Source organism: Odontomachus brunneus, unplaced genomic scaffold, assembly GCF_010583005.1.
Source record: "Odontomachus brunneus isolate Ranch 3 - 2012 unplaced genomic scaffold, Obru_v1 Obru_scaffold_066, whole genome shotgun sequence".
Classification (NCBI taxonomy): domain Eukaryota; kingdom Metazoa; phylum Arthropoda; class Insecta; order Hymenoptera; family Formicidae; genus Odontomachus; species Odontomachus brunneus.
In genome coordinates, this window is record NW_022639516.1 from 167,552 (window position 1) to 184,699 (window position 17,148).

The 17,148-nt window shown below is 41.2% G+C and overlaps 2 protein-coding genes across 2 annotated transcripts in view; one reads left to right on the forward strand and one right to left on the reverse strand.

The window, feature by feature from the left end:
• The window catches only part of LOC116846680 (venom dipeptidyl peptidase 4-like), a 156,239-nt gene extending 142,005 nt beyond the window's left edge, over positions 1-14,234 (forward strand). The window contains exons 11-15 of the mRNA XM_032820844.1: positions 2,973-3,160; positions 6,027-6,221; positions 10,041-10,201; positions 10,787-10,998; positions 11,103-14,234. Coding sequence (XP_032676735.1) covers positions 2,973-3,160; positions 6,027-6,221; positions 10,041-10,201; positions 10,787-10,998; positions 11,103-11,201 — 855 coding nt within the window. The 3' untranslated portion in view covers positions 11,202-14,234. The remainder of the gene's footprint in view (positions 1-2,972; positions 3,161-6,026; positions 6,222-10,040; positions 10,202-10,786; positions 10,999-11,102) is intronic.
• On the reverse strand, positions 12,664-15,908 carry LOC116846682 (DNA-directed RNA polymerase I subunit RPA12). Its single transcript, XM_032820846.1, has 4 exons — positions 15,841-15,908; positions 14,925-15,016; positions 14,568-14,784; positions 12,664-14,449 (listed from the first exon to the last, which is right to left on the reverse strand). Exons 1-4 carry the CDS (start codon positions 15,891-15,893, stop codon positions 14,425-14,427), a joined length of 387 nt encoding a protein of 128 aa, XP_032676737.1. The 5' UTR covers positions 15,894-15,908; the 3' UTR covers positions 12,664-14,424.
• Positions 15,909-17,148: the final 1,240 nt, after the last annotated feature.

Sequence of the window (17,148 nt, forward strand, 5' to 3'; positions counted from 1 at the left end):
CTCTCTCTCTCTCTCTCTCTCTCTCTCTCTCTCTCTCTCTCTCTCTCTCTCTCTCTCTCTTTCTGGTGAATCCATTCCCACGATAATAAAATAAAATTGACGTAGAGCGTGGAAATTGAGGAGTCTCCTCGCCCTCGGTGTGAAAACACGTTATGCGCGCTGAAGTACGATGTAATCGAAAATTCGGTAACAGTTATTTGGAGAAATTGATAATAATACGTGTGTATATATGTATGTATATATGTGTGTGTATGTGTTACCGATCTATCAAATTATTGAAAACTTCGAAGGACGCGTAGCCGCTATTGATACATGCGTCACGGGATAACGGTGTTACAGAGCTATTTAAATTTTCCCTTTGCCCCGACACAGTCACCGTTTGACCGCGTGTGCGTAACCGAGTTTTTAAATTGGTCACGTTCTGTATCAACTTCCAATTTCGCCGCGTAAATAAAACACATTGAGAAAAATGGCGCAATCAACAACAAGCGCGGATTGGAATCGACAATTGCTCTCGCGTAAAACGCGTCCGACATACACATCGACTATCTCTCCTCTGTAATCTGATTGCCGCTGCGTCAGACTGACAGAGAAGACACGGCAAAGAGGGGAGCGAAATGGAAGTCATCGAACTTCGAGGAGACCTCGCGAATTCGCGTGCTTTATCGCGATCGACGAGACGGAATAGACGAGGGAGAGCAGAAATCTGACTACCTGGCACTTTTATCGCTTATTTTCACGCAGCGATAATTGGTCTTCTCCCCCGGGAAGCCGTCGACAAAGAACGTTAATCCAATTACGCTAAAGAGCGACTGGTCGATGGAATTCGAGCTGAGCAGGTCGATCAGCCAGCGCTTTTCTTAGAAGTCTCGTGTTTATTTCAATGCCTTCGACCCAAGTGATCTCGAGATTTATAATTTAACTGTGGATGTGTCACATTGCAGGATATATTCAGGGCTGAATAAGGAAACGCAGTGAAAATTGCGTATCTTCGATTTTTTTGCGGCATGGTAGAACGAAATTCGTTTTACGTGATAGAATAATAGAATAACCTGTTTTGCGCGAATATTTTACAGGCACGTGTTTGCAGTTGCATCACAAAGTGCTTTGTCAAATTTCTGCTGGAATCCCTTTTTTGATCTTCATTGCGCTTTGATGTCATCGCACACGCCGCAGCAGTCCAATTATGTCGATATTATGAGAACGGCAATTATCGGCATTTACAAAAGGCGCAAAGTGTTATCCGTTAATTGCGTTCACTTTTCGACATTCCCTTTTATTCCCGCGTTCTTTCCCTGTCATAAAAAACGCTCATTTTTTGTGCGGCTAAAAATCCGTACATGTATTTCGCTTTGATCACCTTGGGATTTATTTCTATCTTTTTTGTTTTAATTAAAGAAATATCATTCGCAAATTGGAGGTCACTCGCGAACTGTGAATATTTTATAATAAATATTTCCACAACTGAAAAGTCCATTGAAAGTAATTCTTATTGAGGCACAATTTTCGGAGTTTAAAGCAATTGTGCGCGGACAAAAGTTTCTTCTCCCCTCTTCTATGTTTCTTTCTTCCAAAATCCAGAACAAGTGCTGCAAAATTTACAGAGACGCATGTGTGTGTGTAAGTCAGGCGCCTTTTGTCGTTTCTTAACTTCTTCAAAAATTGATCAGCTTACGCTATGTGAAGTGTGTGTCCGAAATTGCAGCCATCCCGTACATAACCTGGGCGCGGTATATATGTTCGGGCGAATAAAAAATATATCCACGTCCCAATCGAAAATCGATATCGTGGAGTCATATCGCGATCGGCGCGCTGGGACTCCCACAAAAGTTGGAAACCTCCTCCTGTCATTCAGCAAAAGAAACTTCGGCGCGAGGAGCGATCGGGTAAAAGCTCGCCGATGCAAAATCGAGATTCACCATCGAGAGAGAGAGAGAGAGAGAGAGAGAGAGAGAGAGAGAGAGAGAGAAAAGAAGAGAGATACGAACGCGCTCGTCGAGTGCTTGACGCACAAAAGCGCAGATTGCTCGCTACATTTGCCGCGATCCGAGCTGTGCGAACTCGGAGGTAAACTCGGTGCAAAAACGCGACCGGAAACTTCGTGGGCAATCGCGGCGCCCTTCCCGCCAGTGTTGGCTCGTTCGACCTTTCTAATGCAATTTTTTTATCCCTCCGATCCCTCACCTCCCTCCAGCCATCGTTCCTGGAAAAAAAGGCCCTGAACAACTACTTGCAAAAGTGGTTGCCCTTCGAATCGAGTCGATTCCGATCGGCTGACTGTGGAAAGAGAGCTTTGTTGCCGAAGTTGCGAGCATTGTAAGAGCGGAAAGTGAGCCGCTAAACGTTCTTCGCTCGTCCTACGACTTTCCCCGAGTTTCCGCTGTTTTTGATTGTGTTGACAGTGTTATTCTCTACCTTCCTGTGCTTCTCTAGGATCACTCGACGTAATGGCGACGTCAGAGTTAGGAAATGATTTATGATGTTCGAGTTATATCGAGAGATAAGAGAAAAATTTAGTGTTGACTTTTACAATTCTCAATTTGTAATTTTGTCGTTGGAAAGTCGCGTACACGGAAAAAATTTCAATTCGTGCAACTGAACAAAGGCAAGACGAAAAACTCGTCGACGAGAAATAATATCTCTGTTATCATGATAGAGAACATTCGGCTGAATATTCAGTTGCATTAAAACTCGACTGAGGTAACTGCGAGAATAGTTGACTGAGCGAGAGCGGTTCGTAGAAACCTCGTATAGGAATCTTTCTGTTGCTTTTCGTCTGGTTCTCGGGTAACAGAAAATTCAGTGAAATTGTTTTTTCTGTGTATATTCAAACCGATGTACAAAAGAGAGAGAGAGAGAAAGAGGAGGGGAGAAAGGGGAGAGAGAGAAAGAGAGAGTTAATCTCTATAAAATTCTGTTCTGGATGCTGCTCAACACAGCTACGTACGTTCATCACTCTTCCTTATTTTTAGAACTCCACATTGCTATTCGTGTGGGAGGATAACGAAGCGGTAGCTGAGATAATAGCTGAGAAATCGCAGCCGATCGTCCACAGATACGAGCTCCCAGTGTCCGATGACTTCAACGCCCAGGTGAGGCTCCTGATACCACCCGGTGCTGATTTGAGCGGCGCCACCAAGTATCCCATGCTGGTTGAAGTGTAAGTTCTTTGATTTCTCCACTGAATAACTCTGTCTTCGTCTTTTCCAACTTATTCTTTCTTGTTCTCCGTCTCTTTCTCAATATAAACGCACGCGACCTCAAACTTTTGACGCTCGGCGAAATTACACCGAACATCTGAGTCTGGGATACATTTGCGTTACAATCGGGCGCTCCGTGACCGACCAAGTTCTTACACGTACGCTTGTCGGCGTGGCGTGTATCTCGGCGTTCACTTGAAAGCATCCATATTTTCCGGCGCGACAAGGAATGTGACAACGCACTCCGCGGGCATCATCAATCGGTTCCGTCATAATGCACTCGCGAGATAAGCGTAATGGAGAGAGCTGTGACGAACGTGCAGCAACGGAACGCAATCTGCAGCGTGACGTGAAAACGAAGCTCTTCTTTACGTGGCCTGAATTAGGGCGAGATGTAAAACCGCGAAACGATGAGTCATTCCGTATTCAGTCTTACCGGCGAGAACTTCAATGGCTTTCCCGATAAAAGCGGAACATTATCGATCTCCCGCCCACGCGTACGGTCATATTTCTAACTATATTAATGAAAAGATTGCCGAAGCGGAATCAAACTATTCCGTTCTAAAGAAAACGGAAAGCTAATGCGAGCTAAACGTGTCCCAACGTAGATTTATTCGCGCTCGTCTTGATATTTCCACCAATTTTTCTTCTTTTTCTTCCGCTTTTTTTTTAGTCTTTGAGTTTTTGCACAATTCAAGCTCTTTTAATGCAACGAGTATACACTGAGAAAAAAATAATTTATCTAACTCACTGAGAAAAAAATAATTTATCTAATAACTAGAATTAATAATTATTTTCAGCTCCATTTTTTTTTGTCGTTCTAACACGAAATTAGCAGTAGTAATATGCATATAAGGTTATTGTCACTAACATTATAGAATTTAATAAGAAAATTGTTTTCTTAGTCATACATAATTTATAATAATTACTTCTCTATGCGATTACCAAAATACCAAACATTTTTTCCTCAGTGTAAAGAGTGTGGAAATTACTTATTCATTTCGGTCGTGTTTGCACGCGAATCTTCTTTTCCAAGTAGTCGTTGATTCGTCGGAGGCTATTAGTCATTGTCTTAAAAAATTAGCAGAATGAGCTTTCCATGTTTTCTACGTTTTTAGAGAGAGGGACATGTATGCGGAGATGGCGTTGGCGAGTACGACGCTCGACACCGATATAACTTCATGGCGTAAATCCTAATAACATCTAATTTGTAGGCGGTACTGGCCGGGCTCGAACTTTTGCAAGTATAGCGAGCTTATGATGAAAATTACACATGATGACCATCCCCGAAGTAGAAGCTTTGCGCTGTTTACACCTACGGTCAGAAGAAAAAACGTAACGCAATCGTCGCAGCAGCTCATTGCCCTTTATTTTCTTATCTTGTTGCTTAAAGTCTAACCTACAGTGCGTTCTTGTTGCTTAAAGTCTAACCTACAGTGCGTTCTTCGCTTCCTGTTTCTTGTTCTCTGTCCCTCTTCTGGTTTAAAACATAAAGGTTTAAGGGAAGAAAAGACAAAGAAAAAGAAATAGGAAGCAAAAAGCATCACATGATAGGTCTGGGCTAAGGCTATCAGAAACCGTAATTTTAACTCTCAAGAGTACTGAGAGCTTTTCTCGGCGAACATGACGATTCACGATTATTTGTCCCTATCAATTCAAATACCGCTACGTCGCACAAATTCGCATTACCGTGAAACGTGGACTGACTGCAAACACGCGAAATAACGGAAGAATCAAGCGACCGAAGTGCAAACACGCGGAATAATTATTGCCGTTGCCAGAATAGATGCGTCTCCCTCCTCGTTTGACGACGGCAGATAAAGAGAAGTTTGAATTTCCACCACTTGTTTTATAGTCGAGTAATCGTATTGTCGTTGCGTTTGAAACGGTATATTGGATCGCGCGGAGTTTTCACAGACACTCGAGCAACGGCTCGTTCCCTCCGCTTTCCGCTGAAATTCCCAATCGTCGACCGCGATGTTCGATGATGATACGGCTGCTTTTGTTCAAATTAACGACTAACGTTAAGCACTCCGCAAAATCAATGATCTAATTTTACGTCATGAAATGGATGTTCCCGTATTTTTTCGGGTCGGCGAGCTCGTCATTGCGTTTCTCTGTTTCCGCCGCGATGCCGCGACGACGTGTAACACGTTGTCTTTCGCGCGTTTCTGAGAATATCCTAATATTTATATCGTCATACAGCGGGATAGTTACTGTCCGTCTCTACTTTCGCGTCGCGGTGTCGGCGACTTTACCTGGAAAATGTCGTATCAGAAAAGCCATCTTCGTCCTCGAACCTCCATTTCCTAATTCCCGGCACCGTTTGACACCACTTGACCTCTTTGCACTCCCTTCTCGCGGAACCTCTCGCGAAGGAATCCCTCAAGTAGCACCAAGATTTCTCGCAAACGATCGTTGGAGAGCGGTAATGAGCGCGAGAGCTGGGAGAATTGCTGGCTAAACAGTCGGAAGATGCCGGATACTTTCGCCAAGTCCGCTGCAGTGGCAGCATTAGGATTTTTAACCGACCAAAAGGCCGATTCAGGCCAAGCAAATGTTGCAGAGGATTCATTTAAATTCCGCATCTCTCTCTCTCTTTCTCTTCGACTTAAGAAATTTAGATCGTATCTCTGCTACTGCAGATTCTTTCTTCTATCCCAGATTCAAATCGACATTAAGAAATAAAGCTCACATTGTGTAACATGAATAAGAATATATATAGATGCGAAATTGCAAATAAACATGAAATAAACGTGATGAAAATATCGCGACGTGTGATACCTTGTTAACTGACATGTCTCATGCGATTTCTCTGTCTTTCAGATATGGTGGCCCTGACTCGAATCTGGTGACGGAAAAATTTAACGTCGGCTGGGGCACGTGTCTCGTAACGAACAAAAGTATCATACACACCGTCATTGATGGCCGCGGCTCTGGTTTAATGGGTAACGACATGCTGTTCGCTGGATATCGACGTCTCGGCACCGTCGAGATCATCGATCAAATCAACATCACTAGGTGATTATCTTGCTTTCTCTTTTTCCTTGCCGGGAGTAATTTTGAATTAAATCTTCCATTTCGGAAACTGTTCCCTGAAAGTTACTAAAATGCAAATTAACTTCCTATAAAAAAAGGACAAAAAGATTGATTGCGCTATCGAGCTAGTAACACAGACATAATCTTCCAATTCTGGCGAGAGTTTCAACTCCATCTCGAATAGCCAAAATATCTCAAATTTAACGGAACTCGGCCCGAGATCGTCTCGTGTAAATCTCTCTTGTAACGACCGGCACCCTTCTAAACTCGCTCGGCGCGAATCCCCCGTGAATCTCGCGAGCTCCCAACGAAGATCCAAGCTTAAGCGCGATCGTATTCCCACCGTCTGAAGATCAAGGCGCGCACTCGTTTACACTCATAGCGAACGCGACACGTTTACCAGCCTGAGACCACCTCCAAGACGGGCGTCTGCCCTGTCAGGATAAACTACCGACGACGGTGTAACGAAAGAGAGATGAGGGCGCGAATCGTCGTGGACAAATTCGAGACCGAGCGAGCGACTGCTGCGGCATCGCCGCGTCGTCCTCTGAAAGCAGCGAGCAAAGTTTCGCTTTAGGACAAACCTAATTATAGGCGAGGCCTTGCCGCGCCCAAAGTGACTTATCGTGCGATCGGGTAATCCGCTAAACCCCAACTTAACTAATCTAACTCTCCGGTTTCCTCCCCCCGGCGCGTCCACGAGCGCGCGAGGTTCGCTCTGCGTTTAATGAAGTTCTTTTCTCAGCGCGGGTAGTCCGAGAGAGAAAGAGAGAGGGAGAGTCCACCGCGTTAACAAGAAGAAAATTGCTCGTACTTTTATCTGAATTTATCGGCTGTACCTCTTCTCCTTCTCTCTTCCTCTCTCTCAGCGCTCGCGTCGAGAGCAGCTCGGTGGCGCGTTGCTGGCGAAGAGCCGCCCAGACTCTCTTCTCTCTCGTATTTTCACCGGCTGCCGTGAGCGATTTATCTCGATGGGGTGGTGGAAGGAGAACGGGCCGGTAGCGAGAGTTCACCACTTATATGCTCGTCCATCTTTAAACCGAAACATCAAACTTCCGGCCATGATGAATAACGCTCATTCCCCGCCGACAAAACGATATTTTACCTTTTAAGCGACAACACGCCGGCAGCTGCGAAGCCGCAAACTCGCCGACGTCCGCGTAGGCCGATGATGAAACCGTGCCGTAATCTCCACGCCGAAATCACCGGGAGGAATTCAGTTAATTAAGCAACGACGAATCGGAGAGGAAAGTGCCCAGTGTCCAGTGATGGGACAACAGAGGCGACGATACTCGCGGCGATGTTTAAAACAAACGTTGAATCGGCAACGCGCGGCTGATGGTATTTCTGTTTCTCTCTCTGTCTCTCCCTCCTTTCTCCCTACCGCTCTTCCTCCTTCTTTCGCACCCTCTATCGCAGCGCGCTTCGTTTCGCCACACTGTAAGCACACGGATATTCGCTCGCGAGAGGCAAACGCGTGATCGGTGTATTTTATCCCCGCGTTTCCCCGTATCTACCGCCACAGTGTTTTACCGGTGCATCGCATGGCGTCCAGCCCGTAAAAAGCGAGTCGCAGCGTTGGAAGCGGGCCAAACGATTGCGGAATCGTCCGGCTCTCTTCGACCTACGGTTTATCGTGCGATCTCTCTCTTTCCCCTCTTCTCCCTTCTGTCAGCCCTCCATTCTCTCTCTCTCTCTCTCTCTCTCCCCCCCCCCCCTCCTTCTTTCTCTTTCTCTCAGTCGTTGCCGCCCGGTTCCTTCCTCCTGTTCGCCTCTCTCGCGAATTCCCTGCACCCTTATCCTATGCGCCAACAACCCCTTCGCGAGACCGCACGTTCTATCTGCTTCTTGCGCCAGCCTTTGTTCCGTCATCGAACCGGTTAACCAAGCCGACTAACCACCAGCCTGTCGCCGTTGCTCCCCGCTGGTGGATTCCCACCACCGGAATTAATCACGGGACAACAAATGTCATGTGACCGTTGTCAAAATCTGGAGACCTTGGGGAACGGTGATTGCGCCCTTCATAAATGTGATAATCCTTTGAGAGCGAGCGATTGCGGAACGTTCGCTCCGGAAGGGGAAAAGGGGACTCGTGACACTCTCCGCTTTGTCTCATTGATTAGGTAAATAAATGAAATAACTGGCCATTCTCGAGATGACACCGCGGATCCGAGATACACGCTGGAGGATGATGGGAGTGAACTTCATTATCGATGTGCTGTTAACAGATGTGGCGCGGTTGCTCTTGAGGATCGATTTCACGTGTAAGCGCGGCTCAATTTATATTCAAAAACAAAAATTCATACATGTGTGTAGAGAGGAAGGAAAGAGAGCGAGGATAGGTACCGGCCAGCCACAAAACGAAAGAGAGTAGAGATCCTTTCGATCCGGGCTCCTCTCTAGACTCGCCTCTCTTCCTTACGGGAAGAAATAGAATTCAACGTGCCGCCGGTCGATTTACGAGGTAAATAAATTTCGCAGCGCGGGGGAGGGAACGAAATCTGCCGTGCGTCGCCGTACGAGGGGCTGCTACTATTTTTACGGGGGCGAGATCGGGCCGGCCGGCCCGGCGTGGGCGCTGATCCCGCTGGGGCCATTATTATCGAACACACGAGACGCCAGAGACAATAGCCCGAAAAGATTGGAAGGAAGAAATACGAATTCTCTCGTTTTTTCCCTCGCCCTTCCTATCGGAAAGCGCGCGCCGCTTCGTGAACGCAGGAACGTCCAGCTCGGCGGAAATCACGAGACAAGACGCAGAAGATTCGATCCAGAGAAAACGTATAAGAAATGCGTTCTTTCTGAGATTTATTTTCGCATATATTTGCGTTGAGTGCGAATGGCTCGTCGAGTAATTTTAAATTTAAAAAGAATCGAATACACAAGGTTTCTTCAGTTGCATTTTTTTAATTCACGGGAATTATAATTGTTCGCAATTTCTTCAGAAAATTCTTTTGAGCGCAGAATTGTCGGCGATTAACTGCTAGAAGACCTGAAACTTCACGACAGCTACAAATGCATAGCTGCGGCGAATTGCAATGCGTAATGCATGGTTCGTGAAAGACGATTGTGTGCCATATGCCTTTAATATGAAGCACATTGGTCGCATACATAATATGATCGCGTAGAGTGCACGCGAGATAACGGAGGGCAGAAAAGCGGACAGAAATTACAAAGTGTAGTCGTCGATTCTTATCGCAAAAGCGGTCGACTGCGATCCCGCCCGTGCATTTTAGCGAGAAGGGTGATTGTCTTTTTACGAGCGCCACGGTAATCTCCGGCAAAAGAGGGGCAATTTGGTAGTGCCTTAGCGCGATCGTTCTACAGAGACAAAAGAATCCATTATAGATATTCCTCTCAACCCCGCCTTTAATGTCGCTTCAAAATTTCCAGATAGGTGTTTCTGTCCGCGAAAACGAGATCTCGTCTTTCACCTTCCTTTCGCGGCGAAGTAATTTACGATGAGATGATGTCGATCACACACAAATCCCTTGTATAATGAACTCCTTTCGCCTGTTCTGTAAACGTCATCAAATAGTGTTTCTCGACTGTTATTTTACGTTAAATGACGCGAGTAATAATTGAAGATAACATATTTCTATCATTGTCATAAGTTCTAGCGTCTGATCTCAAGTATCTGCATTGAAAACATCATCGACGCACATCTAAACCATCGTACCCAGATATTTCATCGCGCGAGCGTATACATCTTCAGTAGCATACATTTTTTGACAACATCGATTTCCTATCGCGGGAGCAGCATTTATAATGAGCAACTTTTTCTCCGCTTCCTTTTTGCAGACGCTTGCAGGACAAATTACCGTTCATCGACCGCACCAGAACAGCGATATGGGGTTGGAGTTACGGTGGATACGCGACTGGCATGACACTCGCCATGGACCTGGACGGTGTCTTCAAGTGCGGCATGTCCGTCGCGCCTGTTACAGATTGGGCTCTTTACGGTACGTGCATAAACGTTGACTTGTTCAAGGAAATAGAGCGATTTAGAGATTATCGTCACAACAATTTGCGTTTCGGGGCAATATTTGATTTAAAATTATTTTGCCAAGAGACCCTACTCACTTAATACTTTTTCTCTTTCTCTCGTGCTCGATTTTTTGCTGCAAATAGACGTCATCGAGAAAGAGTTCGTTTTCAGAGATCGCGATTTATAATGAGACGTACGTTAAGCTCATTTGGTCTTACACGATTTGTCTGAGAATTTCCCGCGTGTCGGAGTTTTAATGAAGAGCACGGTACTTTGCTCCGAAAAGGTGCGCGCTACCTCAGCTTTAACGTGACTTCTTCAGCCACTTTAAATTCATGTCAGCGTTACTTTCATTAAAGCGCGCGAGAAAAATACGCGTGATTTACAGGACGGTATTAAAAAGACTTATGCGGAGCGTGTGACACTTGTGCAGTTTCCACATAAAATGTTCCTCGCGCAGTATAACAGCACGATGCAGGACGAGCGGGCTGTTCCTTGCCGAAGACACCGCGTGCGTCTCGCTTTCGTTGATGCAGCCGTAATAATTGTTTCCTTGCAGATTCGATTTATACGGAGCGTTTCATGGGCTTGCCGACCTTCACTGATAATCTGCGGGGCTACGAGCAGGGTCAGTTGCTCAACAAAGTCGAGAACATTAAGAACAAGATGTACTATTTGATACACGGAACTTTAGACGACAACGTGCATTATCAGCAATCGCTCATGCTCGCGAAGGTCTTGGAGCAGAAGGACATTCTCTTCAGACAGCAGGTACGTCCCCGATATCGACGTTTTCGTTTTCTCGCTTCGGAATCTCTTTCGCCGCTAAGCCCGATAATCAAGTAAATGTGATCACTATGCAAATTGCTTCGCAGACTTACACAGACGAGGATCACGGCATCGACAAGTCGCGGACGCACCTGTACCACTCGCTGGAGAACTTCTTGGACGAGTGTTTTCAGACGTCGTCATGATCGGAGCACGGAATAGTGATGACAATCTAGACGTTGTATACCACCTGCCTCATTTACACACATGTAAATACTCTATCACGTGTACATAGTTTATGTACGATATGTAATATGAGCGTTTAGTGTACATAGCGGCAGGAGATCGCGGAGGGAACCGGTTGAAAAAACGCGGCTGGTAAACGCGAGATGGTAGAACGATTAGGTCGCCAATCGTCGCAAAACCGCGCAGGGCAAGTCTGTGAGAAAAACATCTTTGATACATTTTCTAAGATAACCCGATCAAACGGTGCATTAAAGGCCTAACGACGACGGGGCCCCGTCGCTTCGCTGTCGAGACCCCACAAAGTACTAGAAATGTATTTCGGTATCTCGTTGCAGTTCACATTTGTTCGCGCGGGCTGCTTTCTGTCCCATGCTCGACGTGCTCGAATGTCCCATCGGCACGCTAACTGGTTGTTCTCTCCGGATGGTCAAATAGACCGATCGAACTAGAGACGATATTAAGTTTGAGTCATGATGAATATATAAGATGATACCTTTTATCGTGATGAAATCTCTGTAGGTCTTAATTTTATGTTGGCATTATTATGTACTCGAAACAAAGTTCCCCAAGGAAATTGATCTTTTGAACTGCATAAAATGTAGTAGAAATATTCGAAACGATCATGGTCGCATATATGCTTATCAGTTTTGCGAACTTTTATGATTGTCTTAGAGTAAGTTAATTGAACATGTTTGACCATCTGAGATAACACGTTCTAGTAGTATATATGGATTTGTTCAATTCTTTGTTACTGTATCCGCGCAGCTTCTTGGACACATCGGAGAATATTCACATATATGAGTTCAGTCATTAGACATTAGACTTTTTAGTATTTCTAGACATTAGACTTTTTAGTATTTGTACAAAGAGATATTCAATATCATACATATTCAAAAAGCATTTCTTTCAAATAACGATAGCATTATATAACTTGGAAAAGTAATAGGGAAATACTTTTTATTTCAAAACGCTTCGAAAAACTTAGGGGGATTTATTTTGAAATATTCTTAATAAAAACAATATATTGAGTAATATTTACAGTATTCTATAAAACACGAATGCTTTGTCCATAAGTAATTTATCAATTATTGAGTATCTTGACGAGAAAATTAAGAAAATTTAAATATACACTGTACAGTATTGCAACGCGTATACTGTCCGACAATAAGATTTCCACCGACGACGTTCCGAAATATAACAATTATTACGGCCTACTGAACACGACATGTAAAATAAAACTATTCCTATTCGTATTTGAAATATATTTCTCAAGCGTTTACAATACGAAAGTCAAACTTTCGATATTGGATTTACAGTTAATGTGCTAAAAACCCTGATTTTGACACTATAGGATGAATTTTCTGAACTCATATATGTTATCTTAAGGCTCTGGAATACTCAGTAAAAATAAAAATTCTTACGTATACTAAAGAACATTTTAATATTGATTAATCTAACATATGATATTAACAATTACTATTACTAAATAATTATACTGTTGTACTACTCAAAGCTTTGGCAAACTAAGGATATTGTGTAAGTACAATCGATTAAATTCTACAACATCCGCCGATGTTGTAATGTAATCAACCAATAATATGTAAAAATTCAAATTGCACACAAAAGAAAGCGGGGTTTTCTGAACGGATTAATTTTTGGAATATGTTTAGAGCTAAAGAGTTGTACATTTTCACAACGTGACGCACCGTCTTGTAAGATCGATTGTTGTGATATTCATAATTTCGAAAATAACATGAGAAACGCAGTATAAAAGCAGCAACCGATTTCTACTCTGAAGATCGATGATGATGTACGTAAAAGCAATGTTTTGTAAACAATTCATAGTTAGGCGACATCATATTATTTTTGTTATCTAAACAAACCATTGCACATTTTAAGAGTGATATACACTATAAAAATAACATGTACAAAGACAAAAACGTATAATAACAGAAGGTTATGATAATGAACATATTAAAAGGCATGTTTTTTTATAAAAACGTACTATATGCTGTCAGATATATAATATTCGGAAAATAAGAGCATCGTTTGATAATGCCGTTGTTGAAGAGATATTAATCCTTTTGTTATTTTAATTAAATATATAAAAATATCCTAAATGTGGCATACAATGCATACATATTAATAATAAAATTATCCTTCAAAACTTTTAGAGTCGATCTTACCGCCCGACGAAACTCTATTAGCACGATTGTTTCCAGCAAGATAACCGTTTTAATTTTCTATGTTCTTGATTGCCTTACAATAAAATCTTACTTGATTCCAAGGTAAAATCGATTCTTTCAAAGTTTCTTTAAGGATAAATAGATTTTACAAAGGCCCTTATATTGGTTCCCCATATTTTCACTTTTTAAAGGGACGAAGATACACATGTTCCAAACATATAAATAAGTGTGTCCTTTTAAGTATTTTAAGCATTCCATTTCTCTATTTTATAATGCTTGTGATATGGGTATACCAGAGTGTTAAGAAAGTGCAATTATGCAATATCACTTGATATCATATTTGTATTTTGTATTTGTAGTTTAAGTATGTCCGTGTGTACGTATAAAGTTCAGCAATTAGTTCATTGACATCCTTTCCCTTAACATGAGATAGCATATCTACTTATTATTGTTAGAATATGGGCAGATATTAGTGCCAATGTGTAAATGCACACACATAGGATAAGCAAGAGACTATCGACAAATTCTCTAACTATTGAAGTTTTATAACACAAGGACCACTATAACAATTTCGAGAGTGGATCAAGATGAATTTATTAAAATAATTGTTAACTTTTATCCCGACACGCGCGCATTGTACATACAGAATTACTTAATTGAACACTTAATTGAACTAAGGTAACGAAGCATTGTTAGAAGGAAAAATACAGTAATGACGACCTAGTAGAATTATAAAATTAAGACGGATGTACCCTCTTCACCACTATTTGTTGAGTGTATTATAAATAAAGCTCTATGTTTTATTAAGGAGGTTTCATATCTAATTAATACTTTTAGCTATTTTCTTATAAAAGTAACCAAATACATGTTCATTCAAATGAAATACAATTGAATATGTCATTGAAAAAATCTGATAAAATCATCTATTATGATAAAACATTTGAGATAAAGCTGCATATACAATGTACAATTGTATATACAATTTAAAATTGAGAAATCAAGAATTCTCAGTTTCCTTGTATCTGCAAATGAAAAAAATCAATTTAGTTATTCAATTTTATATTAAAAGAGAGAAAATTTAATACATGGATAACATATGCTTCTATGTAAATAATAACATTGCTATGAACAGAAACGTACTTGCACTTGGTACATGTATAAAATACTGTTTGTCCTTCATCAGCAGATCTTAATTGCAAAGTAGCATATGACATTTTATCATTTTGACATTGAGGACATCGTCGCTCTACAACTGGTCCATCTGCATGGTCTTTAACGTTATCTGTTTTTTTTGCAGATTCATAAGTATCTTTAGATTTAAAATGAAGTGTAACTGTCATTGCCATATCACCAAAAACTGAAAAATAAAAGCAATTGTACATCTTGATGGATTATACATTGTTAATGTTAGCTTAATTTCAATACATAAAAAAAATCATAGGATAGTATATTATCATAAAATTTTTTAAGCTATCGCTTCTTTTAAATGAAATATACCTTCAGGACCCCATTCTTTTGTGCAAGCATAACATGTAACTCCTCCTTTCTCACCAAGCAAAGGTAGAATCGAGCCGCAATCAGGACAGAAGCTAGGTGCAGTAATAAAAGAACTATCTTCTTCACTTGCCATTGTTAATGTGTCTTTACAATTAATTTACCACAATCAAGAAACACTTGATAATATATCACACCAAATACAGTGTGAATGATACACAAATGACGAGGCTAATTTTGTATATTCACACGACACAACCGTTTGCACGTGGACATTCATAACCAATCTCTCACTCAACGTTAAAGAATGTATATCATGTTAATTTGGCAATGTCATTCTCCGCCATTCTTCTTAATAAATAATCCTTGATGTTCGTTAGAAATAATTTCAAGGTATTTTTCAGAAAATCACAGATCTCGTTCGAACACGTCTTTATATTAGTTTACGGCGGTTATACCAGGAATGCCCATAACCTCCAATATATATCTCTCTCTCTCTCAATATTGATTCCTCCAATATATAGCCCAAGCTACGCCCCCGCACTATTCGATTCATAACCAACAAATTACGATAGTGACATTCGATCAATCGATATGCGATTCTTTCTTCTTAAGAAATTAATTATCTTCACATCTTCAAATTCAATCAAGCCTTACGTTGACAACAAATTTTCCAACTTCTTTGCATCTAACACATTGTTAAACCTACCACTATCTCAATTGTTCTATCATTACCTTAAATTTATCACTATCTCGATTGGTCGATATGTATGTGACGGCTCGTAGTGGAGCTTCGGAACTAATTTTAGAAAAAATAACGGGTCTAAAAACTGCGTTCCGAAATTCAACTTGTCTCACTTTAACTTATTGCACCAGTTCAGCAATTAGCTGAAAAGAACAGATCAAAAGATAGCCTCACCACCAAACGTCTCTCGATGCATATATATAATACTCATCGACGTACAGGCCCATATTCTGAATCCTTTTATCGATAAAAGTGCCTTAAATGTAGCTTCTCAGCCAATCAGATGGCTTCTAAACCTCTTTTAGAGGCACTTTTATAGATAAAAGAGGATTCAAAATATGGGCCATATTTTCGGGCTAGGCCCATTGCCAACTGCAGGCTGAAATTCTATAGTATACATAACATGAACTATGATTTTCAGTACTGACAGTGGGTGTTTTTCAGTTGCGTACATTATGTTACATAAAACCAGTTTATTGGTTGCATATTATCTTACAAGATATTTTAGATAATATGTAACCAATAAACTGGTTTTGTGTACGTTTGTGTCAAGATGGTTAAGCAATTGAAAAGCATCCAGTAGCTGCGTTCGGCATTGTAAATCGAAGACGTCGGATTGCTCTTTTATTTCGAAAATACACAGAGTCAGAGAGATCTCGTATCTTTTTCATTTCTATGCATCTTCGAGATGAAAAAGCAATCCGTCGTCTTCGATTTATAATGCCGAACGCAGCTAGTAAATTTCGGAACGCACCTAAAGTGTGTATCGATTATTAGACTCGTTATTTCTGTAAAATTAGTTCTGAAATCTCCGCTACGAGCCGCCACCATACACACGATCTACCGAGGTAGTGATAAATTTAAGGTAATGATAGAACAATTGAGGTAGTGATAGATTTAACAGTGAGTCAGAAACACTTTTCCTTTATATTTTGAAACATTGGCAGAACTTAACAAGTATACAAACACACAATACGTATATACATAAACCAAACATTTTATCCATAATTGTGTATCGATTTTATTTTGTAGTTGTTCAACAAATTATAATTTATAAATCAAATAAGAAAGGTATAAAAATATTGTCAAATTTTCTATTTTTAAATAGAAAAGATTATAACGGGATATTGCTCTTAACAGTCTATAGAATAGAGTGCGAAAATATTATTAAAGACAATTCAACTTTTTCTGTTTTATACTGCCAATGTGTCAGATGCACTTTCTGCTATAGCAGAAATATACGAATGCTTGGTCTGTGCATATACGTTATTAACTCAAAGGTCAGAAGTCAGTTTTATCCATAAATATCATGACTCAATAGTATGTTAAACGAGCTCTTTATTTTTAAATAGTGCGGCTGAATGCTTTCTACAAACACCGCTTATAATGTCACTAATTCATTCATTAATTGATGATTTTGAATATTTTAAGTGATGTAGTTGATCATTAGAAATTTAAATGAAATACCTTTTTTACTTAGGC

Coding starts and splice junctions, on each gene's coding strand:
- LOC116846682 (XM_032820846.1), bottom strand. CDS start 15,893: ATGGGCCTGTACGTCGATGAGTATTATATATATGCATCGAGAGACGTT. Junction 14,785..14,924: donor AAAAGAATGGGGTCCTGAAG/GTATATTTCATT, acceptor TTTATTTTTCAG/TTTTTGGTGATATGGCAATG. Junction 14,450..14,567: donor TATACATGTACCAAGTGCAA/GTACGTTTCTGT, acceptor TTTCATTTGCAG/ATACAAGGAAACTGAGAATT.